Consider the following 26,509-nt stretch of genomic DNA (forward strand, 5'->3'; position numbering starts at 1 on the left):
AATAAGTAACATTTTTTAATTCCATTGTGTTTCTCATTTCCAAAACCCTCCAGTTCTTTGATTATATAGATACCTGCAAATAGAGGTAAGGATTTTCTGATTGAAAGAGGAATGCTAAAACTACTCGATATGCTTGTTTATACAGTATAAGCTTATACGGTTCTTCCTGAAGTAGTTATATCCCTTGAATGTTTTCTCATATAACCAGTAAGGGTGGGGTTAGTGATAGACCAACACTAGTGGCTACAAACTTGCAGTGTGAAAGGAAAGTGATACATCTGAAGTGTAATGTGTTCAACAACTTGAACTCTCGAGGTCCAGTGCAAATCATGGGAAGACTTAAAATTGAATGTTCACAAGTCCCCCATACATTCTAAGTGTTGCAAAGAAGAATGGGCAAATATTTTAGTCTCTTGGCCTGTAAAGCTGATGGACAAGCAAAAAAGACGAGCAAGTGCAGTTGGAAGTCTTTTCACATTCAGATTAATGTGAAAAAATGTGAAAGTCGTATAATTTTCCTTTTTATTCATAATTATTCTCGAGTTTGTGTTGGTCTACCACATACACTTGGAACAAAACATTGAGGTTTGTGGTCCTAACGAATTTATATGAAGAAATTTGATGGATATATGAATATTGTGAAAGGCACAGTTTTGGACCTTACTGTCTTGTCTCTGCACATAGCACTGGAATTACTATGAGCATGAATTGTTCATACAATTTAGAGGGAATATCAATTGAAAAAAACATTTTCGGACAATATATTCACATGAAATTAACATGCAAACAAATTAGGATAAAATTCGTTATCAGTCAGGATCTCATAAGGAACTTTTAAGCTATGAATCACAATGCGAGAAATATTTATAAGCTTCATTCATATTCAACTCTAGTATCTGGCACAAACCATGCTGTAACATTTATTTTGTCAATGGCGCAAACCATCTAACCTCCCCGTCCTGCAGAACTGCCTGGCAGCGTCACTGAAGCCTCTTTTCAGGAAGAACAACCAACCATGAGATTGAGGCACGAGCACGAATACCTATCGGTGTCATCGCCTGGCGCTTCAAGCGAGAGAAATTCATGAAGAAGGTTTAAAGCTCAGGTTCGGACGTCACTAGGGAAGCTCTGCTTGGGGCAAAACCAGCCAGTGCGCATGCGTGGAACATTCGATCACTGGTGGCGTAGCTAGCTGCTAGGCTACGAATCCAGCCACCATGGAGAGGAAAGGTAAATCTTTACGCGACAGCCTGCAGACCATTTCAACTAAGTTACGCCGTGCATGTGATTACTCTATAGCTGGTGTTGCTATTGCTGCTACAAATGTAAAGCGTAGTCAAGCTGTCGTTGTAAATATATGTGGCTTATTTCACCGCGTCTGTCACGCACTGCGCTGGAGCGAGCTTCGTTAGCTTCATTAGCTTTAGCTTCAGTGTCAGGATTAACGTTGTACTTTTAGCTTTCCAGCTCTCTCTATATTTAACACAACCTAAACCCCTGACGGTGTGGTATATTTATGGTATGGCGTGTGATATTACTTCATGCCGTAGTGGCATGTTGTTGCGGTCCGGTAGCGTTGGTGGGCAGCCCGGTGATGTTATTTAACGGGGTTTGTGCATACACTGAGGGGGTGCACCCATACATTTTTTTGTGTGTGTGTGTGTGTGTAAATAAAGTCTGACTGCTGTCGGTAGCCATAAAGACGACACAATTCAATGCACAATGAAGTAGAGCAGAGCCTATAATGCTAATTAAGTTTAAACAGATCTTCTTTGTTTCGTGCCTTTTTGTCTCAAGTGTCAGCTGCAGATCAAAAGACAAACAATGGCAACAGGATTTCTTTCTCTTCTCTTTTCAGTTCTAGCACTCCAGGCAAGGAAGAAGAGGGCCAAGGCGAAAAAGACCAACAAAAAGTGAGGTTTATTGTCGTTTTATATCATCTCCTATTTTAATTTTGTGCCAAAGGACATCGTATTGACATGGGTCTTGTCAGCTGAGTTCAGTTAAAGGGTGTTGCGTCCTGCGGTTTCACACTTTTCCTGTCACTAGCTGGCTCTGACGTTAGCAGCATGTTTGACTGTGGCGTGGGTAATTTAACAAATACAACTCATTGTCTCAACTCATAACAATGGATCCCATATGGCTCACTTCCACAGATTTCAGAGTTTTGCATCTTGTCTGTGCATGTATTGGCTTGGCTGTTCTGATAATATCTTAGTAGGCTTTATGTTTTATGAAAAACAAGAAATTGTAGTTATTGAATATTGCAATGACGGTATTTTCCAGCCACGTGCCCCTCACTCTTTTCATTTCTGTCACCCGCCACTGCCGTCTTGAGTTTCAGCATCTTTATCACTCGGATCTAAAAGAGAGTGAAACTTAATCTAGCTTCAAAAATATGACTGGCAAGACAGATTTTCAGTGCATATTGCATAACATTTAAAATGTATTCATCCACCAAAGTAATTTGCCAGTGCAATACTCCACATAAATATTGTGCATCTCTATATTGAGGCAAGGCTTTTGTTCGCTATATTCTGCTTGAAGTGATTGGAAAATTTTTAAAGAAGCTGTATCAAAACAAGTCAAACTAAAACATTAAGATAAAAAAAATACACCAATATACTGCAATACTTTTTGCACACACTGTACAATATAATTGGGCTGAAATAAATCAACCAAGTCCCTTGCTGATAAAATTGCCAGGATATGATGCAGTTTAACGAAGCGTCGTTTGTAATTGAGAATGAACCGTTGACATGGACATGTCGAACTGATTGTTTTGTTGCATCTAACAATGTAATAGTCCTAACGGCACCAGTGACATCCTACAGAGTGTTATGTAACAGCCTGAGCTATATTTAAAACTAGAGAATGAAGAAGCCCACATCAGCCCACTGAAGCATGGCGTTTCTCTGAAAACGGTCCGCTTAGAAATACTTCTCTCCAGGCAACTTGCTAGCATGGCATTACAGCAGAGCTGCTGCTAAGAACTATTTATTTATTTATTTATTTATTTATTTAAATTTTTATTTCTTTTAAACTGCTTCATTTGATCTAAATAGCAATTTGATTTTCAGAAATCAAAAGCTATTTTATGATTTAGTTTTTGTTCAGTTTATCTTTTATAAACTGGCTTTAACAGAACAGACAAATGTTAAGACACAAAATGTGGTTAGATGGCTGTAAAATGCAAACCAAGATTGACAAAAGCAGATAATTGGAGAAGATAATTGGAGAACTTTTTGATTTGTCTCTTACTGTGTAGGATGTTGTGCAAGTCAAACGTGCTGAAGTTGAAGAATTGATGCACCTCCGAAAGGAAAAAACAAAATATACTTTCATGAATTACTTTTGTAAAAGTTATTGTTGGGGTTTTAATGTTTTCATGGAACATACAAATGATTTGTAATTTTGGATTTTATTACTTTAGTAGAAATGGATTGGATGGGTTAAACAAACCCTACATGTTGAAAACAAATGTTTGGTCTAAACGTGACTGAAACCTTGACTAGAAAAGCAGCAGGGAGATGATGTGAGTGAATCCAGCAGTTTAGGGTGAACTTTTATTTTATTCTGAGCTTTTATTTTTTTGTTGGCTCATCATTGATCCCTGAGTGTCTTCTCGTTACTCAAACTTTAGATTCTTTCTGCTTTTAGAAACTTCTCAAATATTTCAGAATCCGGCGCCTTCATTCCTGAAATGGATGCTGCTTTGAGCCATGATTGGTTCGAAACTATCTCTGGTAGCAATGCGAATATTGACTGCACCATATGTTGTGAATATGTTGTCATAACATAAGTGTACAATGTTGATGCTGATGTAATGGAGAAATATAGAATTAATGAAGTCCATATATTTTAAAGGTTTAAAATCACATTATTGCAAATACCTTACAAGGAAAACTGTCAAGGGTAAAACGTGTTGGCGTGTAGCATGTATCAATATTTATTGTTTTTAATGAAGACAGATCATCCGTCTGCTGACATGGAACCCAATAGTCTTTTTCAGTGTGGTTCTGTTTCGTTTTCACACTACTGAAACCCGGAAGCTCCTCGTTGAAATTTTCCTCAAAAACAATTTATATGAATAAATGCCGTTATGTTCATAAAATTTAAAAATGATGTAGAATATGCAAAAATATTTGTAAAGACAAACTAAATGACAATCAAAATCAATGTAAGCTAGAAGTTTGTTTCTCAAGTGTGCTGACGTTCTAGTACTCTGATCTACTGTAAAATCATATCCATGCATTTTATTTATTTGTTACATAAACTCCAGTCACTTTCTGTATTAACTGATCTTAGACTACCTGTTTTAAATTTCAGGTTGACTTGATGTGTTGTAATCTTGCACATCATGCCTTTGGGTCGGTGTATCCACACAAATGAACGCTCTGTGCTGAAACTGCTACTCTTTTACAGCCTGTCCTTGTGCTGATTCTTTCAAACCTGACTGCACATGTTTCAGGGCAGCTGTTTTTAAGAAAACCAAGTTTAAATGTTTAAATGCTGTTTACTTGCGGTGCTCTGCACACAAACACCACAATACCCCAATGAACATCAACCTACAAGGGATCAAAAGTTCAGTGATGTATGTATAAAGCCATGATTGTTACTCTTTTCTGTTAAAGGCTGGAGGTTCTTCACTAACGCCTTTAAACACAGACCTTAGAGCACAGTTTGGTTCAGTTCATTTAGTCATATTTTAGACACTTGAAGCCGATGTACAGCACTTTAAGGTGCCATGCAGTTTATAGATATTATTTTATGCGTGAGACCAACAAAGTTGTGGATAACTGTGAAGTAAAATATACTTAAGTATTTTAAGTGTTAAACTTCAGGACGGTACAATAAGGAAAAACACTTTAAGTGTTCCTTACAATGAAAAAGCATTTTATTTATAAAAAGAAAATTGCAGCTCTACTTAGGTTTGCAAAGCCGAATTTGAATGAACCTCAGGATGATGCCAGAGACCAAAGTAGATGTCAAAAACCTAACAGCATCTCAGTAAACATACTGCAAACTCGCTGTCGAGCATGATGAAGGAGGGATGATGACGATGATGATGATGCGGGCTGGTTTTGTAGCCACAGTAGCCGTGTCTAAGTACGCGAGTTCATTTTCCACAAATTTACTCACCAGGCGAAAAACTCCGATTGCTGCGGAAATTATCTCAAATGTTTTCTGATGATGTTTGAATGCCATTGTGTATTTTGGTGTAAAAGATCACATGATAAATTTTATATTGAAAGTAAATAAAATGCAGAACCTCATCATAGACATTAAATCTGTGACCCACATGATGAGAACGTCTTGTGCAGCTCCTGTTTCTCCTCCAGCTCTGCCCTGTTTTGGATAAACAGAACTCCCAGTAAACAAAGATTTGCTTTGTGGTTTAGACAAACCAGGTGTTTAAAAATAACTAATGTTTCAGTGCATCTGTTTTTTTTTTAGTGCTTTCCACTTGTGCTGCTTTAGCGTCTGTTTTATGATCTGTTCTCTTTTAAAGTTTATTTTTCACCTTTTTAATATTTGTCATGGTTTAAAACATCTAAGACGACAAAGCAGGACTCGTATTTATTTCACTGTAGGTCCACAGGTACTTTTATCCCGTTGCATGATAAAAACAGACATTATGGGTCATTTAAATATCACCAGTGCAAATTATGTTGGTTTTGATTTATTTTCAAGTTGTCATTTTATTTTAAAGTTAATTGATTGCATGTTTTATATTGGTACAGATTATAGTTAAATCCATCTTTGTTTGGAATTGAGGACAAACCAACGCTACAGTAAACGCTCTACACTAAAACTGTCTTTTTTTCAAAGGAGACAATTCAGAATTACGCATCACAGGCCCAGCAGGCTGGTCTCTGGCCGTTTTGATGCTGCTTTGATCATGATGCATCAAAGCTAAACTCTTAGCATTTGCTTTCGGTTGGCGATAAATCTAATTTTAAGGATTTATTACTAACTTTCACAAAAACAAATTGTGGGAGTTCTGATTCATTTATCCATTTTGATTTTCATATGATTTGATCATTATGTTAAATAATTTTGTTAGGTTTAACCGTGCGTCATTCCAGCATTTAACGTTTACTGTTGATATTTTATCGACATATAATTTTAAGCTCTTTAAATTAGTGCAACCCTGTAATGGACAAAAGAAAATCGCATTTATTTTTGATAAAACTGGAAATTACTGCTCAACATTTTGACTCATTGACTTTGGGAAAACCTTTTTATTTATCTCTTACAATAAAATAGGATTGTGCTGATAAAGTGAAATGTGGCAACAACAAAAAAAAGAATAGTTTGTTTTTGTGATCAGATATTAAAAATGTTACTAATGCTCTCAAAACCAATGTTTTTTTTTTGTGTTTTTTTTTTTAAGCTTTGACTACTATTGGATAGGGCTTTAAAATTATTTTTAGGAGGTAAAACACAAATTACAGACGAAACCTTATTCCTAATGTGGTCTTTATTATTATTTTTTTCCCTTCTGCCCATCAGGCAGCCACCAAATGTTCGATCTCGACAACCACCACAACAAGAGACCTCGCCCCAGGAGCCAGAGGAACCGGAGGAGATCCTGGGCTCGGACGATGAGGAGCAGGAAGACCCCAACGACTACTGCAAAGGTGAGTCCTGTGTTTAAACTCTACGTTTCAGCTGCTCTGCAAAAAAGAAAGAAAAGAAATGAAAGTAAATACTTAATGAAGTCATCAGTGTGTGTTTTTCAGGCACAGCATCGTTGGTTGCTTATTAACTTGGTGAGGGAAGTTGGGTTGTGGAGAAGCTTATATGACTCAGACATAATCCAAACTGTTGTTAATTTATAACCAGAGATTTCACCGCGTGCGCATGAGCTTCATGTCTTTCCTGGTATCTGTTGAACTATTTCCATCAGAGGTATTTTCTTCTCTTCCAGGTGGCTACCATCATGTAAAAGTAGGAGACCTTTACAATGGGAAATACCATGTCATCCGTAAACTAGGATGGGGACATTTCTCAACCGTGTGGCTCGCCTGGGACATCCAGTATGAAAAAACACCTTACTTTCAAATCAGGCTTCTCTTTATCTTAAGATCCTGTATTTTTTATACACTCAAGTGTTTTTACTTCAATTCCTTTTAGCAAACATCACTGTTTTTGTTATTCCAGGGTTAAAAGATTTGTTGCAATGAAAGTTGTGAAGAGCGCAGAGCACTACACTGAGACGGCAGTGGATGAGATCAAACTCCTTAGATCTGTAAGTTGCAGGGCTAACTGCGCAAATTAACTCTTGAATGCAAGGACAGCAATCAATGTTCAGCAGCATTTTGAAGTAACTTGTAAAAACGGGTGAGAGAAACTGGCACATGGACTTTGAATCAAGTTTGATCTGTTTTGGAGACAAATGGATTCTTGTTTGTTCCGGTGAAGTTGAAAAATTGGACAAATTGTTCTTCCTAACATCAATGACTCCTAAACAACCCGGTTCGAAATCGGAAACATCACTTCTCTTTTCTTTCGGAGTCCAGCGAATACATTACAGGCAAATTTTAATCACAGATGGGTGCTGCTTTAAGCTGGATTATGGTTTAGGGACCATCTACAGTACAGGGGAAACTGGGGGTTTAAATCCATTTGGATTGTTCCAACAAAAACCTTCCTTCAGATGAGCACTTGGAAATGATGAAACACCTGTCGTATCGCTTGACATCCAAACAGCAGGAGGGGTTCCTTAGAAATCAGTGAACTTCCCTAATCAGTGTATCTAATACTTATTTTCCCCACTGTAAACTTCAGAGGCAATAAACACATATTTGAGCATATTGGTTATGTGCACCTATTTTTATTTTTTTTTAAATAAATTATTTTATTTTCACAGCAGAGAAGCTGATTACTCAGGCTGTCCGGGTTCATTGTGTTCACCAGGCAGCCTGAGGGAAGAAACTGTCTCTGAGGTGGCTGATTGTTTTTTTTTGCAAATAGCAAAAAAACAATCAGCCGTAGGCGTTACGTGGCGGTGGCAGTGAAAATGTGAGTCCTGATTGTTTTCCTTTGCATTGTGACGTTTCCTTGTCTTCAGGTAAGAAACTCAGACCCTGACGATCCAAAGCGTGAAATGGTGGTCCAGCTGCTCGACGACTTCAAGATCTCTGGTGTCAACGGGACTCGTATCCTTCACAGCAAAGTGTCACATCCTGTTTTTTTGTTGTTGCCGTGTGGAAGCGGTGAAAGCACTTCCTACTAAGAGATGAAGCTTTACTTCCCAAAAATATGTTGTGAGGAATATAGAGTTACAAAGCGTAACAGCTTTAAACGGCACAGCCTGGGGTGTAACAAACATATCTATGTGTGACCCAAAGGGACCTCTAGGTATCATAGCAGTCTGGCTGTGTAAGATCTGCTGAATGCTGCAGCTGTAATCTGAGAGCAACTTGTTCTGTATAGCTAATGCTCCACCTCACGAATGCTCACATGCTCCCTAAACATTGTTTTTTCTTTCAGTTTTTTCCTCTCCCAGTGTTGTTGTCTTAACTACTGTCCTCCAGATGTCTGCATGGTGTTTGAGGTGTTGGGTCATCACTTGTTAAAATGGATTATAAAGTCAAATTACCAAGGGCTGCCCCTGCCTTGTGTGAAGAGCATCATTAAGCAGGTAACACGAGAGCCTCGGTCTCACCTTTTTAAAGCTGACGAGTCACCATGAAGGCTCAGCCCGTGTGAAGGGTGGAAACCAGTCAGGGCGGGACATGTCGCGATAACCGAGCGGGTAAACTTAAATACTCCCGTCGTGTTTTACGGGAGATCTTTGCCAAAATTGTAAATTACTTATTCAGCCAGAATATATAAAAATAATCATTGTGTAATTTTTTTTGAGTAATCAGAAATGTTGCCGGTGTGCTTCACTGTGCAGGTTATGGCAGAAGGTGGTTGGTAACGTGGATGCAGTAATTCCAAAAAAACTGAGAAAAATGACGTTCTTGACCACATTTAGGGTTTGGTCATTCAGAGCAACATGTTGTGACTCGTTCGGTGATCCTTTTTGCCTCATTGCTGCTTTTTGGAAATGCTCTTGCTTTAGAACAGGAGTTTGTAACTCCAGTGGTTTAGTGCCATTGTCCTGCAGCTTTTAGATTCATTCCTGCTCTAACTGACCTGAATCAAATTAATGGCTTAAGGCCGGATTGTTGCAAAACCTACTGACACGCCAATCAGGTAATTCAGCCTTTTGATTTAGCTGTGTTGGAGTCACAATTTTTTTTTCCCACTTCTCCTTAATAAAATGGTTTATTCTCTTCACTTCTGATTCTGAAAGAGGTTTGGTGGCTTTCTCCACCACTTTACACTGGAACTGTTAAACCATTTTACTCTGTAGTTCCTTTTCTGTGTTATTAATGACTTTTGCTATTAGCTGCTAAGGGACGTTGCTTCCCCCCCTTAAGGGGAGAGTATTTAATTTTGTGAAAATTAAATACTGTCATTCTGTTTAAATTGCAAACCTGCTACTTCAGAAATTTACCTGCATTTGTTAATTGGTGGGTGCAAACCCAACACCCCTGGCTTTGTCTGGAATTGGTTCCAAAACACAAATCTCTTGGAATCGCAGATGGGGACGTTCATAACTAAATATGTTGAAGCTTTTACAGAAAAGACTGGGAATCAAGGAGGACAGGGTTGAGGAGTGGGACTTGAGCAATTTCTTAGGGTCAGTGTGTACAGCAGAAACAAAACTTATAGGGAGAAACCTCAAGAAACGACAAAACAAAAATTCAAATTTTACCTTAACAATACAGACAAACTCCCACTTTTCTGTTTTTCTTTACAAATGATGTCTCAAAATACAATGTTTGCTTATTTGGAGCGAATATTTTTTCCGGGATGTCTGTGCCTCTTTGTCAATATAGTAAAGTGACAGAAGTGGTTTCATGAATACAGGAAAATAACTTTGAAAAAGGAACTTTGAACATGTGGCACAGATGCATACTATAACAGTTTATTGTTCAAACATAACTTTTGGAGGTAAATGATCATTTTCCTCTGGTTTATCTTTGAGGTTCTGCAAGGTTTAGACTACCTGCACACAAAGTGTCAGATTATCCACACGGACATAAAACCAGAGAACATTCTGATGAGCGTTGATGAGCCCTACGTCCGAAAGCTTGCAGCTGAAGCTACAGAATGGCAGCGAGCCGGAGCGCCTCCCCCCTCCGGCTCAGCAAGTATGACTGACACTCAAACAATAAAATCAAATGACATCTAAAAGGTTTAACCTAAAACTAGTAAGATTTTACTCTCACTCAATGTTGTCTTTGCAGTAAGCACAGCACCAGCCCCGAAACAGGTACACATTTTGTTTTTCCGCACAGAAATCGGCCCCCCACCCCCGTTTTTACCTCCAAAACAAATGTAACTTTTGCCGTGCTGTTTTTTCTTTCCTGTGTTTCTCTTAGATTGTGAAAATGTCCAAGAACAAAAAGAAGAAGTTAAAAAAGAAACAGAAGCGTCAGGCAGAGCTGCTGGAAAAATGTATTATGGACATGGAGGAGATGGAGAAGACCACAGAGACGCGCAAGGACGACGACGAGGAAGACAAAGACCCGCAGTCTCCCAAGGGACGAGCCTGCGCTCCCCTCAGACGCGTCTCTATTGAGGAGTTCAGAAGCGACGAACCGGCTGGTAAGAAGCCAACACCACTGGAAGTCTTTTATTTTTCTTTATGAATGTAAAAAATCATACTGGTCCAAAACCAGGCGTCATAGCTGTTTGAATCCTACAGCAGTCGAAAACTCGTTCTTAAGTTAATCTCTTTAATAAACCGTCAGAGAGGAGTGTGACTCCAGATAACATGAGAGTGGGACCAGACGAGCCGCCAGAGGCCAACTGCAACGGCCATGCGGAGGCAGAGGAGAGGCAGTCCAACTGTTCAAATGAAGACCAACACAACGGGAACGCTGAGTCCCCGGAGGAGCTACATAAAGAGTCCCCAGTCCACACGCTGTGCAACGGCGTGGAGTCTACAGATTTCAACGAGCTGTACTGCGAGGTGGACGGCAGGGAGGCTCACAGCAGCGGAGTCACTCAGCGACGCCTTCGCACAGGGCGAGAAGGAGAGATTGAACGAAGTATTTTGCAAGGCGACGACGAAGAGGACGAGACTGAGGGTCATTACAGAATCCAGGAAGGCCTGAGAAACGGTCAGTCAAACGTTTTTTTACATGCGCATGATCTTTGAGCTAGTTGGAACTTTGAATTATTGATTAGAAAATCTATTCTTGCCTTTGCGCTTTCCCTTTCCACTCTGATGTAGACAAGTTAACAGCGGGATCCCTGTTGGTTAACCCTCTTGAGCCGGGCAACGCAGAGAAGATCAAGGTCAAGATTGCAGACCTGGGAAATGCTTGCTGGGTGGTGAGTAGCTAACAGTCACAGAGATTTCCTGATTAGGGATGAAATCTTGTTGGCACAAAGTCATGTAAACAAGTCTGTGTACCACAAAATGTTCTGGACTTTATTGACCGTCCTTCACAGATGTGTGATTCTTATTTCTAACTCTTAAAAATGGTATGTTTTTCTTTTTGTAAATGTTGAAAATAGTTTGCACTTTTTAAGGACACGTTTCTTTGTTGTTCTCCCAGCAAAAGCACTTTACAGAAGACATCCAGACTCGACAGTACCGATCTTTAGAGGTTCTCATCGGTGCAGGATACAGCACACCGGCCGACATGTGGAGCACAGCCTGCATGGTGAGAGGCTGCGAGTAAACGTGTAGTGAAATGTGGTTCACCTTTTTGTTTTACCTTGATAAGAAAGAGGAAAATGTGCAACGCACATATTTTCAGATGCATCTTAAAAGAAAAAAAAAAAGTAATATTGCGTAACGGTTATTTTATAGAGATTTATCACACATAGTGTAAAAATATTTCAGACTTTTATTTATTTCAAATTTTCACCATCTATTTTGTAAACTTTGCGTTTTCAGCATTTTTTGATAATGAACTCATAATTCTTATAATTCATAGAGAAATAAATTAAGAAATATTAAGCAAAATTGAGTTTTTACTGTTTAAGGTTTGGATTTATTTTTGTAGCTAACAAGTATTGTATTTAATTATCAAAGGACAGTGAGTCATTATAAAGAAAATAGCAACGCTTGTTTTGCTCTCTTTTTTTACATTTTTTTATCTATTTTTTATGTGAGGGTTTAAAGCCTCACATCTCCTTGTTGGCCTGTTGTTTCCATAAGTTAATTTACTGGAAAAGTAGTTTCTGACTTCAAGTCTAACAAAGATTCCTTGACTGGTTGTAACATGAGGCTCTATGGGAGCAAAATGTAACTTCTATATGAAGTCAGTCTAAATTACAACTGTAGTAATGACACAATTAAATATCTGGTTCTGTCATAGATTTGTTTTGGTGGGTTTTTTTCACTAAGGCAAAAATACTTTTACAGTTCTAGCCCTGAAATAGTTTTGTAATAAAATGCTAAAAGAAGTTTGAAAATGCATCAGAGTTGTCGGTGTGCAGCGTCTTCTTCTGCGATGACGTTGATTCTCTCGTTTGTTCAGGCCTTTGAGCTCGCCACTGGTGATTATCTGTTTGAACCTCATTCTGGTGAAGATTATTCCAGGGATGAAGGTAACGTTTGAATTTTCTCCTCCTGTCCGTTCTTCTTTCTTTATTCACTCTTAGCCTTGCAGCATTACTGCTAAAGCTGCTTTATCTGGTTGCACTTTTAAAATCTGCTTCCCTGCTGAGACATTTTGTCGGCAGAAATTTTGCTTCTGCGAAAACCCTTGCAGCGATATTCCTAGTTTATTAGCTCTGATTTGTTTGTTGCCAATATTTTAATGATTAAAACAAAAAAAAGTCGTCTCCTTTGGATTTTCATCGCAAATTATTGTGCGGTTTGCACAGTATTTTGCTGTGAACTTGGCATAGATGTTTACATTGTTAACATTTAAACAAGAGTTCATGTCATGAATTAATGATGTTATGAAGAAATATTCCTGAGTTTCATTTCCCAACCTCTAAAGCCTTTTTAGTTACCCTGGAAATGGGGCACATCTCCTCCATCTCCTTGTTGTCATCGATCATTCCTCGTGTTTCCTTCACGTCTTTTTCACCGTCTGTATGTAAATGTCAGCGCGCTGCTTTGCTTGAACTCTCTGTGCCGAAGTGATTCTGCTCTGAAATGTCGGAGATGTGCTGATGCTCGGGCTTCAGGCAGCTGGGAATGAGCCTCTTGCACATCTAGCACATTAAACATTTATCCACCTGACTTTTTTTTATCACCGCTTTTTGTTGCCTGACTGGTATTTTGTGTTGGAATATGTTGTTTTATTAATCTGTTTTTGTCCTGTTTCATCATTTGACCAGAATATTTTAGTTTTTCCATGTTTGCTTGTGATCAACATGTCCATCATCATCATCATCATCATCCATTGTTCCTAATTGATTGTTGCCATCATCATCCTCCTTCTCCTCCTCCTCCTCCCCCCCTCTCCTGCCCTTTCCCTCCTGTGACGTGCCTCATTTCCAGACCACCTCGCTCTTATGATTGAGTTACTTGGTAAAATCCCTCGCCACTATGCACTGAGTGGGAAATACTCGCAGGAATACTTCACCAAGAGAGGTATGCCACCCCTCTGTCTGTGGCTCACTCTGGGTAAGGTGGACAGGAGGCCCAAAGGAGAGAGATCCTGACAGTATTCTTTATATGCAATGGAGAAGCATACAAAAATATTTAAAACCATGAAAAGGTGTTTCCTTAAATCTAAAAATTGGAAAGAAATAAAACCAACATTCAGACATAATTTCCCATTAGCCTCCAACAGATGTTTGCCGTTTCTCCCCAACACGCAATTTCATCCTCTCACTTCCATTTATTTCTTTATTTGTAAGCAAAAATATACTGAAATGCAAAGGTTTTAATCAAAAGAAAGTATTTTCATGAATTGCTGTACAGATGTAGCAACCAAATGCTAAAATGATTAAAAATACCGGGAGACTGAAATGTCTGAACAGTTTAGCTTTAGTTACTTTTTCATAGGTTCTGTTGTAACAGAACGTATGTTCTCAATAAATGTATTGAGAAAAAAAAAAGGCTCCAAAGAGACGTGTAAGAGCCTGTTCCATCTTTACTTTAACTTCACACTGTCCTGACACGGTATTATCATTCCTCCTGGAAAATTCAATTCAGTTTATACAGCGCCAATTCACAACGAATGTCATCACGGCTCTTTACAAAAAGAGAAAGTCCAGTCATAATTACATTTGTATTGATTGTAGTCATCAAACAATCCAGTCAAGTTCAGATCGTTATTCAAATTAGTGGAAAAGTTTTCTCGGGATTAGATCGAGTCATTGTCTCACATCGTCCTAAACAAGCATGTAGTGACTGTAGATGATCACTAGCACTATGTTGTTGACTTTGCAACGACCCCTCGTACTGACCAGGCATGTAGTGACAGTGGAGAGGAAAAACTCTCCTTTAACAGGAAGAAACCGCCAGTGGAACCTGGACTTTAACTAGACATTCTGCACTGTGGGTTTTCAACACCAACCACAGATCTGCTGATACGGTTGAAGAACTAAAGCATTAAGCCAGTGGAGCTTGAATATTTTTTATGACGAATGAACAGTTTTTAACCCAAAACAGCATAAAAGTAAAATGTGAGAAACACTCAGAATAAGCATCACACTAGAGAGAGAGCAGCTGAATCCCAATTTGTGATGAAATGTCTTTTTGTTTTTACCAATTCAAGAAGGAGTTAAATGTGTAATATATATATATTTATATATATATTTTCTAAATATTTTAAGTTACATTTGTCTGGTACGTAACCCGGCAGCAGTTTGAACTTGATGGGTTAGTCGGTGGTCGTCTCGGCCTCTCAGGATGGTTTTCATCCAAACTTCTAAACTGGAGCAGAAAAATGTCCCAGAACAGAAATCCTAAAAAAATGAAAGGTTCATGCCTCGCTTCTGGTTGTGAGGTTGCAAGTGTGCGGGATCTTGAGTTCCTCTTCATAAATTAAACTAAATAGCAAAACACAATGATAACATACATTTATTCTGTAGATGTTTAGAAGAGAGAACAAAAGCTGTATTTAAAAATAAATCAAAGCAATCTAATCTAATGGCCGTTTGTGTCATTTCCCCCTGGTAGAAATCCTGGTTCACTTCCTTGTGCTTTGTTAATTAATGTGTTGGGACCTGAAAGAAAACAGGAATCACATTCCTTGACCACCTCTGAAAGTGGTCTGAGGGAAACTGAATACAGTTTGGTGCGTTTACACCAGTGTTTTGGTCTCAGAGGATCAATTTACCCAGGACAGATGTTGGTGTCTGATGGGAAATGCTTCCTCTCTTAAGTAATGAAATGAATGCCATTACAACGTTTAGTGTGTGATTAACCTCTTTTTTTTTTTTTTTTTACTTTAAAGCTGCTGCTATATGAGCAACAAAGAAATGTTGGGGAGCTGTTCAAATGTCTGTTGGTTAAATCAGTAAACTCTGATGTGCTGTCGGTGGGACTCGAACTCCTTCAACCCTCCACCCACACACCCAGAGTGGGCCCGACTGAGACACACTCTGATCAATATGTTGTTTGTCTTCTTCCTTTTCTGCTACCCACTGGGGTGTAGACCACATAGCGCTGATCATTGAGCTGCTGGGGAGTGTCCCACGCAAACTCATAATGACCGGCAAATATTCCAAGGATTTTTTCACCAAGAAAGGTAAAAAGAATGTGTCCAGATTCATTCACTTCCTTTCTCTTTCTGTATTATTAAATTTTCTTTCGCTCAAACTGCTACCATGTACTAAAAAAAAAAAAGCTAATTATTTTTGGAGTGGGTAAGCAGAAAGTTGCAGCTGCTAATGTTATATATTATAATATGTGATAATTCACAACAAGTTTAGTCTCCTAGTAAAATTTTTGTACCTTTTTGATGCTTTGACATTACAAACCCAAAACTGGGTGATAATTGTGAAGAGTGCACAGATTTCAACCGTGCACTCTTCACGGTTGAAGAAAGCAAATTTTACATTGTATATTATGTATCCATTGTAGCTCTGGCTGCGTGTCTGGGGTCCGTGTCCTGCTGGAACATGAACCTCCACCCCAGTCGAGGGTTTTGTTGCCTCCAACAGGTTTTCTTTCATTGTTCAGCTTCAAATGTTCTCCCATCAAATCCAGTCAAATTATTTGGTGGTGCGAATGCACCCACCGCGATGGAGTCTTAAAGCTGATGGAAGAAAAAATATTACGCTGAAGGAGGAGTAAATTTCCACCCAACCTAAAAATTGATTTTAAAGTCAGTAAAATTCTGAGTATTTTTTTTAATTTAAAATGTCTGACTTTACAATATCGGAGAATATCTTAGTTTGAATTTATGCATTTAATTGAGGAAAATTGCGCTTTTTTTTTTTCTTGCAAATTTACAAGTTACATTTTCTACATTTTTTTTTTCTTTTAAATGCGTTTTTAGCTCACGTTTACTCCTCCGTAACCACACTTAGTCATAAGCCACAATATTTCAGCCTTTATTAATAAAATATTTTGTAAATCATTCTTGAACTACATTTTCTTGGCCTTATAAATGCAATAAAGCACAACATTTAAATAAAATTAGTTTGTGGTCAAACATGCCAAATTACATTCAAGACTTTTTCAAGTCTCTTGTCCCTTTTTATTGTTTTAGTATCCTCCCATCTGAGGCAGCGTTGTCTGTGCCGTTTGTCTGCAGGTGATTTGAAACACATCACCAAGCTGAAGCCGTGGGGTTTGCTGGAGGTGCTGGTGGAGAAGTACGAGTGGCCCCGCGAGGAAGCAGAGTGTTTCTCCGACTTCCTACTTCCCATGCTGGAGCTGGTCCCAGAGAAAAGAGCCACGGCTGCAGAATGCTTGCGCCACTCCTGGCTCGCCCTCTAGTGGACATGTTCAGGCGTTGCACCTCCCCTCCCTCCCACTTCCTTAAGAGACTGCAACAGATCACTTTCCACTTTGGGCATATCAAATGAATATTTATTTCTCTTTTTTTTGTTTTTTTTGTTTCATTGTTTTGGATTTCCTATGTTCTTATTCAGCTTTTGCTTCTGTGTACGTTTGCTCTTTATTTGTCCGTTCTCCTCTCGGCGTGACGTCAGGAATCCAGTGGATTTATTATTTGATGTCGGCTCCAGCTGCTGGGCTCCGTTTAACCCACCCAACCAAGAGCAAAGGTTTTATTGTTCTGCTAGTGAAAGCATCCTTGTTTGTTACACTCCTGCACTAAAACTCAAACAAATCAAGGATATGTAGCCTTTTTTTTTTTTCTTTGTTCCCTCAAAAGGACTTACTTGCGCTTACATTTTCATTAGTGTTGTTACTTTTTATAAAACTGATTTTTTTTTTTCCCCTTCTGTTTTTCTGGGGGCTTACAGTTTGTATTTGTAAAGTAGGTTGAGAAAGTTGCACACTGGGCTGACATTTACACTGACTGTGGTATAATTTTAAGGCTCCCTAGAGTCTTTCTGACACTGTCATTAAGTAGGTCATATTTAGCCATAACAACCCTAATGTCACCTGGTATTTGGAAAGTGTATAATAAAAAAATGAGATTGTTCTCATGGGAGGCTGGTATTCTCATACACCTACTAAAATTCAAGTTTAGCAGGTAAAAGGTTTCAGTGAGAGAAAATGTTAAAGCCCAATTAAATGGAGGGGGGAAAAAAGGAGAAAATAAACTGTATATATCTGTACCAAAGAGTTTGCCTTTATGTATATTACAGTTATGTACAGTTTTTAACAAATCTTATATCTTAGCTAAAATGATTTAGCTGGGTAGCTGTGTTTTAATAAAGTGTATGGAAGATGTGTTTGAGCTCGGTTGTATGTATGGCCATCTGTTGAGTAATAATTTACCTGTTTTTAAATATAGAGTCGGTGAGATCTGGTGTTTTGTGATGGTGTAGCGAACCGATCATATCAAAACTAAGCTATGTTATCTGCTGAGACCTAAAGGTAAAAACGTACCATTTACATTAGCGTCGCATTCAAAAACATAGACTTTGTGTGAGATGTTTAAAGACGAACCTGTAAAAAACACCATTCAATAAAAAAAACAAAACAGATCTTCATACAGTATGGAGTAACTGTGTACATGTGTTTATTTGGTGACAGATTAAACAACCAGAAGACTTGTCACTACAACCTAAGGGGAAAAGAACAGCTTGGTTTTGCTCCAGCTGGGATCTTCATTATCCCTCCATGTTGAATATCCACGTTCACGAGTTTTCTATAAATAAAAAAAAAAATGCTGTTTAACCTCGTAGATTTTAAAAAACACCGCTGGCTACCAACCAGCTCAGGAAAAAAAGTAAGAGTAGTAATAGAGTAATTTTAGTTATCTGTACAAGGTGAATTGGAAACGTTATTTTTTTTTAACATGAAATATTTCAAACATGTTAGAACTGAGAAACTGAGCAGTTTGAGGGGAAACCCCCCCCTCAGGAATATTGAGCCATTTTACTCCCTAAAAGATTTCTTTCAAACAGTCCAAGTTGTCCTTGTGTGACAGTTATTTTCAGGACTTCAATAAAACAATTTAATATTGAGCTTGTTTCATCAATTCATCTGCACCTTCTCCAGTAATCGCCCTGACCAGCTCAGATGGACAGTCAGCTGTTTGCAGCATTAATTTGACATTCTGACATGTAAACATGATTATCAGTGATGCTTTTGTTTTGGCTGTTGGCTTCTTGTCTGTTCTCCATTTGTTTTAATTACATTTTTGCTCTGTGAAACTGTGCGATTCAGAACAGGTTCGCTGTCATCCCCTGTAAAATGGATTTTGTTTTATACATTTTCTCAATCTGAAATTAAATGTTGCTCAGACAGCTTTTAAACGAATGTTATGTTTGCACAAGATTTCAAAGTTCTTCCTCATAAGACTCGCCTTCTCTGTAGCTTTCCTAACAAGTATAAACTGCTTTGTAGCAAAGTAAAGAGCTTAATAAAATCTCTTTACTCAATGTTCCTGTCCTAATCAGATTAGCAAAATTTAAGCACATTACATTTAAATCTTCTCTAATATTTTTAATGAACTCGTGAGGGGAAAAAAGAATCACCTGCCAAGGTAAAACCGTGTTTTTTTGTTTTGTTTTTGTTTTTTTTTTTGTATGACTGCCTTGATCGAGTTATGCAAGTAAACTAACGCCCTCTGAACTAATTAAATGAAATGCATCTGTTTCTAATGTTTTAATCCAGCTGTGCGCTCACCTGCTCCCTCCACCTCGAAGCCATCCGGCAGCAGATTATCCTGCCGGTTACCGAGAGTGAAGGACAGCAGAGCCAGGAGAACGGCGTCCAGAATGCTGATGATGGCCAGGATGTAGGCCCAGCGCACGGTGCAGTTTCCCAGAGCGTACTTATCGGTCCTCTGGCCACACATCCTCTTTACCTCGTCTGCGTTCCAGCCGTCCGGGTAGATCATGCAGCCCATCACCATCAACACGGCTGGAGAAGGGATTCAGATTCGGACATTGCAAACAATGTTCAGTCGCTCGCTGTTGTGCATAATTTCATCCGTGATATGGATTCTGTTTTACTCATTTCTAAATATCACATCCCCGTCCTCTGGTACATTTCTTTTCCCTTTATGCAGCTTCCACATTATAAAAGGTTATAGTTTAATATTGCCAGCGTTTTAATCTCCGGTGGGCTTGTTTTGCGGTTTAAGATCAGTTTGCGGCTGGTCGACATCTTATCCTGTTAGGTGAAACCAGATCCGCCTTCAGAGGTGTCGGGAGTCTGTTCTGACACCAGAAACCGAGCCGGCCTCCACAGTGAAGAACAACAACACACGAGCACACGCTTTCACACCTGCAATCGGAGAGGTGTGATGTTGGCAGATGATACAATGACTTCATCATGTCGCACAGACACACAGCTGAGTCTCGGGGGTTTAGGCAGGAGCAGGCAGGTGGAAGTATGGGAGCGTGACCTTTAACTCCGGACAATACTCCGTTTTTCAGGCTTTTACTGCTTTTTCAGATTTTCTGTTCCAGTCGTGGCACATGACAGAGAACAAACGCGGAACGAGTGCTTCCAAAGGGGGAAGCTTAACAAATGGAGGCTAAATTGAAGGCGTTTCAGACGGCAGCTAAGGAAAGCATCTCAAACATAACGGAATCTGAAATGAAACGGAAACAAAATGCTGCAAAGACCTGAAACAAGACCAGAGAGACAACATCCTTCACCCGACCTTTACTATAAACTGCAGCAAAGGTTCAAAAGCTTAAAGCTCCAGGATTCACCTGATTAGACATCAAATATGATTTCATATTTGACAAAAATGGTTCATCTTTCAACAGATGTAACTAAAAAAAATGGAAACGTATCACAAGTTGCTTGTGGCAAAGTGCCTAAGGATAAATTTTTTTCTGGAATCGTTAAATTTTAAGCCTCTTTGTCCAAAAATATTTCTGTGACCTTGTTTTACTTCATACAGATCCAGTTTAATTTTACTGTTTTTATTTTTATTTTTTACAAAGCTGACATGTCAAGCCACCAGGTTGTGTTACTTTCTTTCAGCTCTTGCAAAGATTGCATAAGGTGTCTGGTCAATCCCTAAAGCAGCAAAACAGGTAATAAGTAATGAATGAAGATGGACAATGGTCAGGGATGGGACAGACAACCAGTGGAAAAGTCCAAATAATAAAAACAAACAGGAGTAGCAGCCAAATCAACTGAACCCACAAACAAAAACACCATAAAATATGACTCCAGATTACTAGAAAGTCACTGACTGCACATGACCAACAATTACAATGACTCAAGACTTTAGCTTATGTTATATTACTCTACATAGCTTCATCATACTGACACAATCAGTCATCGTTATTTTCTTGCTATATTCATAATTCCGTTTCCTCTACATTTCCATCAAAGGTCATCACCCTGCTGACCTGAGGCTAGCTGCATCCACGCGCAGATCTTGTAGACGTTCCCTGCGTTGCAGAAGAAGAACAGGCTGAAGGCCACCATGGTGCCCACCACCAGCAGCATGGAGGTCCCCACGAAGAACATGGCCGTCCTGAAGGCCGGCGACGGGATGGAGTTGAAGTCGAAGACGCTGCCCTTGCAGGTGAGCTCCGAGGTGAGCGCGTTCCCGATGCAGTAGTGGAAAAGGCCGAAGTATCCGGCCTGCGGCGTGTTGACGCTGTCCCCGATCCAGTAGGGCTGGATGAAGACCACCATGGTGATGATGGAGAAGCAGATGGTGAACACGGCCCACATCACGCCGATGGCCCGGGAGTTCCTCACATAGTTGGTGTGGTAGATTTTCGCGGCCTCCTGGGCTGGAAGCAGATCCATGATGGAGGAGGGAAAAAAAAAAAGGTACACTTCAGTCTTTAAAAAACTTTAGCAAACACCAAGTTATTCAAAAATTGTCTTCAGCGGGTGTAAAAGAGTATCCTTATACGACTCTCTTCACGTTTCCTTTACATAGAACCAAGGCTTCTGCTCCGGTTTCTCCTGATTACCAGTCTGACGTGTCAGCACCCTGGACAGCTCCTCCACCCTGCGCACGGCGAGGCAGAGCCGATGTCACACACTCACCCAGCCCTGGCAACGCGGGGACGGACTACACACTCACCTGTTCCCCTGGAGGCGTTCACGTTGCACCTGTAATATCTGTGGGTTTCCTGTTTCAGAAATGAAAACATATAGCAGACTACATTTTTTAGGATTCTTGTCACAACAAATCGACTTGTTTTTGTTTTGTTTCGTAAAAACAAGCCAACAGAAAGGAGTATTCATTTTTCTGTATCCACCAGGTGAAACGTTTGTGAGAAGAGATACAGAAAAATATGGAAAGGAAAATGAATCAGGCATCTGTAAATATCAACAACAAAATATTTTAGAAATAAGTGATAAGTTAGAGTAATAAAATTTGCCCTAATTAGTTATTTTTGCTGAATCCATCCATCCAATGATTAATAAATAAATAAATACATGAATAAATAAATAGATTAATTAATCACGAGGTGAGTTGGACTGAAGATTAGAAATGTAGGTGTTTGTGTAGAAAACAAAAAACTAAACCTCCTTGCATGTAAATCTTCATTTCTTATGTAAATGACTTTAAAAAAATATTCCAAGTTATTGTTGCCATGATAGCTTCCATCTTTCAATAAATGTTTATCTTGATTGGTCATATATTTTCAAAGGAATTTCCCCTGAAACAGGAAACAATGTGTACATATTGTAGGCTTTTGTTTTTGGTGATGATGTGGAGAGTTTAACTGAATCATGAAGTTTTAACCAACTGAGACGACGCATAAAATGTTAGTTTTGCCATAAGCAGGAGGTTGGTGTCTCCCAGAGCCAAAGCAGAAATTATTTTACAACCACCAGGTTTGGGTCGATTATGTCCTTCCCCTTTACGGCTCGTCTTCAGGATTATTTTTCCATTTTAGTTTCTCCTCTGGAACCTCGTAAGTCACCCTATCCAACACTTCCCTGTTCCAGCAGTTTTCTTTATTACTACTGGAGCCGCATCTAGTTTGAGAAACTGACTTTGGCTGGAAGCTGACAGGAGAAGGACCATCTGTGCTTCTCTTCCTCTGGTTGGTGCTGGTTACGAGGAGGTTCCTCTGCACCTTGTAGGTAATAACAAAATCAGCAGATCGGAAACTGCAGGTGGAGGATGCTGAGGAGGGAAACACCAGCTTAAAAAACAACAGCAACAAAAGATAAAGAGGACACAATTTGAGTATAAGAGACCAGATTAATATATATTTAATGAATCAAATCAAGAAAAACACCTTATCCGATGAACATTGATGATCAGTTTTCTCCTGTGCAGACCATGGCAACTGCGTCTTTTTCCTCCCAAGTGAAAACAAAAACACTCTATTCTGTGGTTTGTTGAGTCAGATGTTTTCAATTGTAACCCTGAGTTTGACAGCAGCCCTTTCTTTTTCAAGCCTAATTTAAATAGACAGCTGCAGACTGTGGGACAGGGTTCATTTTCTCATTATATTATGCACGGCAAATCTTTAATTACAGACACATCACTGAATAAATGCAGCATTCCTCCTCCTCCGTTTGGGAGTCTGACTCATTGTTTGCATTGGCTTTGTTGTCCTTTTGCTGTGTGTCACTCCAAAGGCTTTAAGCTCATTTTGCGCTCCGAAGAACGGGAGGAAGCTTTGTTTGCTCTGACAAAATAATCTTTTTCTTCTGCAAATATCTGGCAGCAACAACGGAGATAAAATAAACTGTATACACGACGCTGGAGACGGTCCAATCAGAAGACGCAGACAGGACGGATGTTTTACTGTGAAAACCCCTCCGTCTGTCTGGGTTTGGGCTCAGCCAAACCCGGCTCAACGGTTAGTTAAATGAGTGCTAACACCAGGTAAAAACTTATATTACTTAAACAATGAAATCATTTTAAACCTACTTTTTCTATATGCTGTCATCTGGTTTAAGTATCTGCAAGGTGAGTGGGGGATCCATCTTGACTTAATGTCATATAACACCACAAGGAAAAGTCATAAAAATAAACTGAAATGAAAAAAAAAACTTCAGTTCTACTTATTACAAATGAAATAATATTAAAAGAAATAACTTCCCCACTGAGCAAATGTATTTAAAAAAAAAAAGGCTAAATGACAGACTACGCTTCGGCGATGACAAAAATAAATCCCTCTAAAGGCTGTTTCCACACTTTTACCCTTGAGTGGGGGCTGTGTGTGTGCTCCACCTTTGACCTGTGAGTGTCGCGCCATGACCTCTGCGACTCGTGGCCGAACCGCGGCGCTCTTTAACGGATCCCTGAGCAGTTTTCGCAGTGCTCAGAGACACGCTGCAGATTGTCACTGCAGCAGGAATTAATGTGAATGAATGAACTTAGTCACAAGCTGTTAAGCCGCCCATTGTCCTTTGTAAATGGGCAAGCTCCACTCCCTTGCTTCGTCACATTTCTCTCCATAATCCAATATAAGGTGCGTGTGAGCCACTATAAAATGGCCTGTGGCACTTCTAATAACCTTGTCAGCTTTATTACATTTATGGCCGACTTTTATCAAATAAGCCACATGCTTATTCCTTCATGTCATTACAGTGGGCTGTTGAGACGGGGACCCGGGTCTAATGTTTCCTAGGAATCTGATGCTTTATCACCATTCTTGTTCTTCTCCAGCTGCGCGGTGTTATGTGTCTCATCTTCCCTTGCGTGCCTGTAAAGAAATAATCTTTTTATGGGCTAAATTCCCACCAGTGCCCGGCCCCCCCTGATCCTGCTGCTTCATTCGCTGCTGTCAAGTGAGGAGTGAAGATCATTTCATCTGAACATCAGCAGTATTTAAACTCTGGCTGTAATTTCTTTGGAGAGTGGCCCTCAGGAAAGGGTCCATTGATGAGGAGAATAATAAGATGTAGTTAGTGCTCCACTTGGTATTCAGTTTAATAAACCCCTCGAATCAGCATGCAGGAGCCGTGATACAGCAGGGCAAGCTGTCTCTCTCTGAGAGTATTTTTTCAACCTCTCTTAATTTTTTGTCATTCTTAATCTCTCTCGGTTCATGCATATTGTAATGATCCCCCTGAACGCCCCTCGTGTTGCAGCTCAATTCCCAGCCCGGCTGCGTTTGCGGGTTTGTCTCCCTGCAGGAACGCTGTGTAACGATAACGAGGCTTTCTCACTCCTGGGTCGGTGTTTTGTTCAGAGACGTGAGCATCCGCATTTTTTTTTTTTACAATTTTCTCACAGAAACATGTTCCCCCCCCCCCCCCCTTTCTGTTCGAGGAAGCCACCGGCCCGAGCATCTTCCCCACCCTGACTGACGCCTGACCCTGTGGTAATGTTGTCACCCCCTCATTAGACCGCGGCTGCCTCATGGATCCTCGCCCAGCCGGCCCTCAGGCCAATTTTCCTTTGTTAGGAGCTCTGGAGTTTGGCCAACGGAAAGCGAGCAGTGGTCCAAAGCAAGATGCGTGTTGTTATTTCAGGCAAATAAAAAAATAATAAAAAAAAGGGGGAGGGAGGCGCTCCGCTCTCACCAGCAACAATATGGTTTGCGTGAGAGTCATGAGACACTCGGCTTTGCTGCAACAAAACAAGAAATGAAAACAGAGAGGGGCGCCTCAGAAGGGATTTTCCTCTGATGAAATTGCCTTTAATGATTCAAAAGCATCCAAGAGGGGGCAGCATGGCATTTAACAGAGCTAAGTCAGGTCGCTGCGAGTTTTTTGTGTGCAGAGGATTGTTTTCAAAGCAGACTCCTCCCATCCGTAACAGATCGTCTTCATAGAAATGCATTTACAAAAAATAAAAAATAAATAAAAAATACTTTCACTCTAAATTACCCACTAAGGACAAAAGATCTATTTATGTGAAAGTATTCCTGCGATGTTTTCATAGCTGTGCATTCCTTTTGATGCTTACGGGGAGCCCCACTGTGTGTTAAATCCTCCGTGGTGCGAAGCTCTTTGAAGAACTTCAGCTCCAAAGTTAATATATGTATACAGTAACTTGCAAAAGTATTTACAGTCTTCCCAAGAAGCCTTTTATTTTGACTCCATCGATCGTCCTGTTGCCTTAGATCAGCTTCCCCACAGCATAATGTCACCACCACCATGTGTCACCATGGGGATGAGGGTATGTTCAGTGTGCATAGTGGGGTTTTTTTTTAAATGTTGGTCTAAAAGTGTAGTTTTGTTTTGGTGCCAACTGACCAGAACAACTTCCTCTACATATTTAGGGTGTCCATAAACGGTAAAGCCGAGTACTGATGACTTTCTTCTGACCATTCTTCCTTAAAGATAATTCTGCATAACTAATAACTTTCTTGTCAACACATTCTGCCACTCTTCCTCAGAGTTGCATAGGTTTCTTGGTTGCTTTGCAGAGGAATCGTCTACTCATCCTGTCTGTCGTTCCAGATTCTTCGAATCTGTGGAGCTGCTGAACGATCATCGCCCGCGAGACATTCACAGCTCTGCTGTCTAGATTAACTCAAACTTCTCCACAATTTTCTCCCTGACATGTCTGCTGTGTTCCTATTTGTGTTTTTTTTTTACATGTTGCTGTTTGTTCATTAATGTTCTCTGTCAATCCTCTAAGAACTTCGCTGAACATCTGGATTTCTAACCAGATTAAGCCACACTCAAAGTTCTTACCAAATGTGTGACTTCATCTATATGAGTATCATAGACCGACTGGTTCATAGATGACTTGTTCATCTATGAACCAGTCAGGACTGGTTCATAGATGAAGCTATGAAGTATCATAGATGAAGCTCGGCACAAATGCTGCAACACTTTCTGGATTTCATTCGTAAAAACGTTGAAAGCAATGTATCCTGTTCCTTCCATTTATCTGCTAAACACACACATTCCCTGTAGGACCAGTGGTGTCTGTGGTTTAAATGAGACAAAACCTAAAAAATATTTACGGGTTGCAGATATTTCTCCAAGGCGCTGTAACACACACACACACACACACACACACACACACAC

At 39.7% G+C, this 26,509-nt stretch overlaps 2 protein-coding genes across 3 annotated transcripts; one reads left to right on the top strand and one right to left on the bottom strand.

Annotated features, from left to right (window-relative positions):
* Window positions 1-1,119: 1,119 nt before the first annotated feature.
* On the top strand, window positions 1,120-18,124 carry srpk1a (SRSF protein kinase 1a). Of its 2 annotated transcripts, none has more exons than XM_008413529.2 (16): window positions 1,120-1,230; window positions 1,859-1,913; window positions 6,517-6,644; window positions 6,935-7,043; window positions 7,168-7,255; window positions 8,078-8,165; window positions 8,544-8,650; window positions 10,049-10,214; window positions 10,311-10,336; window positions 10,446-10,671; window positions 10,818-11,189; window positions 11,303-11,403; window positions 11,631-11,738; window positions 12,561-12,630; window positions 13,535-13,627; window positions 16,746-18,124. In XM_008413529.2, the coding sequence occupies exons 1-16, from the start codon at window positions 1,218-1,220 to the stop codon at window positions 16,928-16,930; spliced, it is 1,935 nt and encodes a 644-aa protein (XP_008411751.1). In that variant the 5' UTR covers window positions 1,120-1,217; the 3' UTR covers window positions 16,931-18,124. The 2 variants fall into 2 exon arrangements, with proteins under 2 accessions (XP_008411751.1, XP_008411750.1); XM_008413528.2 differs by lacking the exon at window positions 13,535-13,627 and adding an exon at window positions 15,642-15,734.
* Window positions 18,125-19,229: 1,105 nt separating this feature from the next.
* Window positions 19,230-23,132, bottom strand: lhfpl5b (LHFPL tetraspan subfamily member 5b). The gene is made up of 2 exons (XM_017305655.1): window positions 20,947-23,132; window positions 19,230-19,495 (listed from the first exon to the last, which is right to left on the bottom strand). The coding sequence occupies exons 1-2, from the start codon at window positions 21,353-21,355 to the stop codon at window positions 19,230-19,232; spliced, it is 675 nt and encodes a 224-aa protein (XP_017161144.1). The 5' UTR covers window positions 21,356-23,132.
* Between the last annotated feature and the right edge of the window lie 3,377 nt (window positions 23,133-26,509).

This window comes from Poecilia reticulata, linkage group LG7 (genome assembly GCF_000633615.1).
Source record: "Poecilia reticulata strain Guanapo linkage group LG7, Guppy_female_1.0+MT, whole genome shotgun sequence".
NCBI lineage: Eukaryota > Metazoa > Chordata > Actinopteri > Cyprinodontiformes > Poeciliidae > Poecilia > Poecilia reticulata.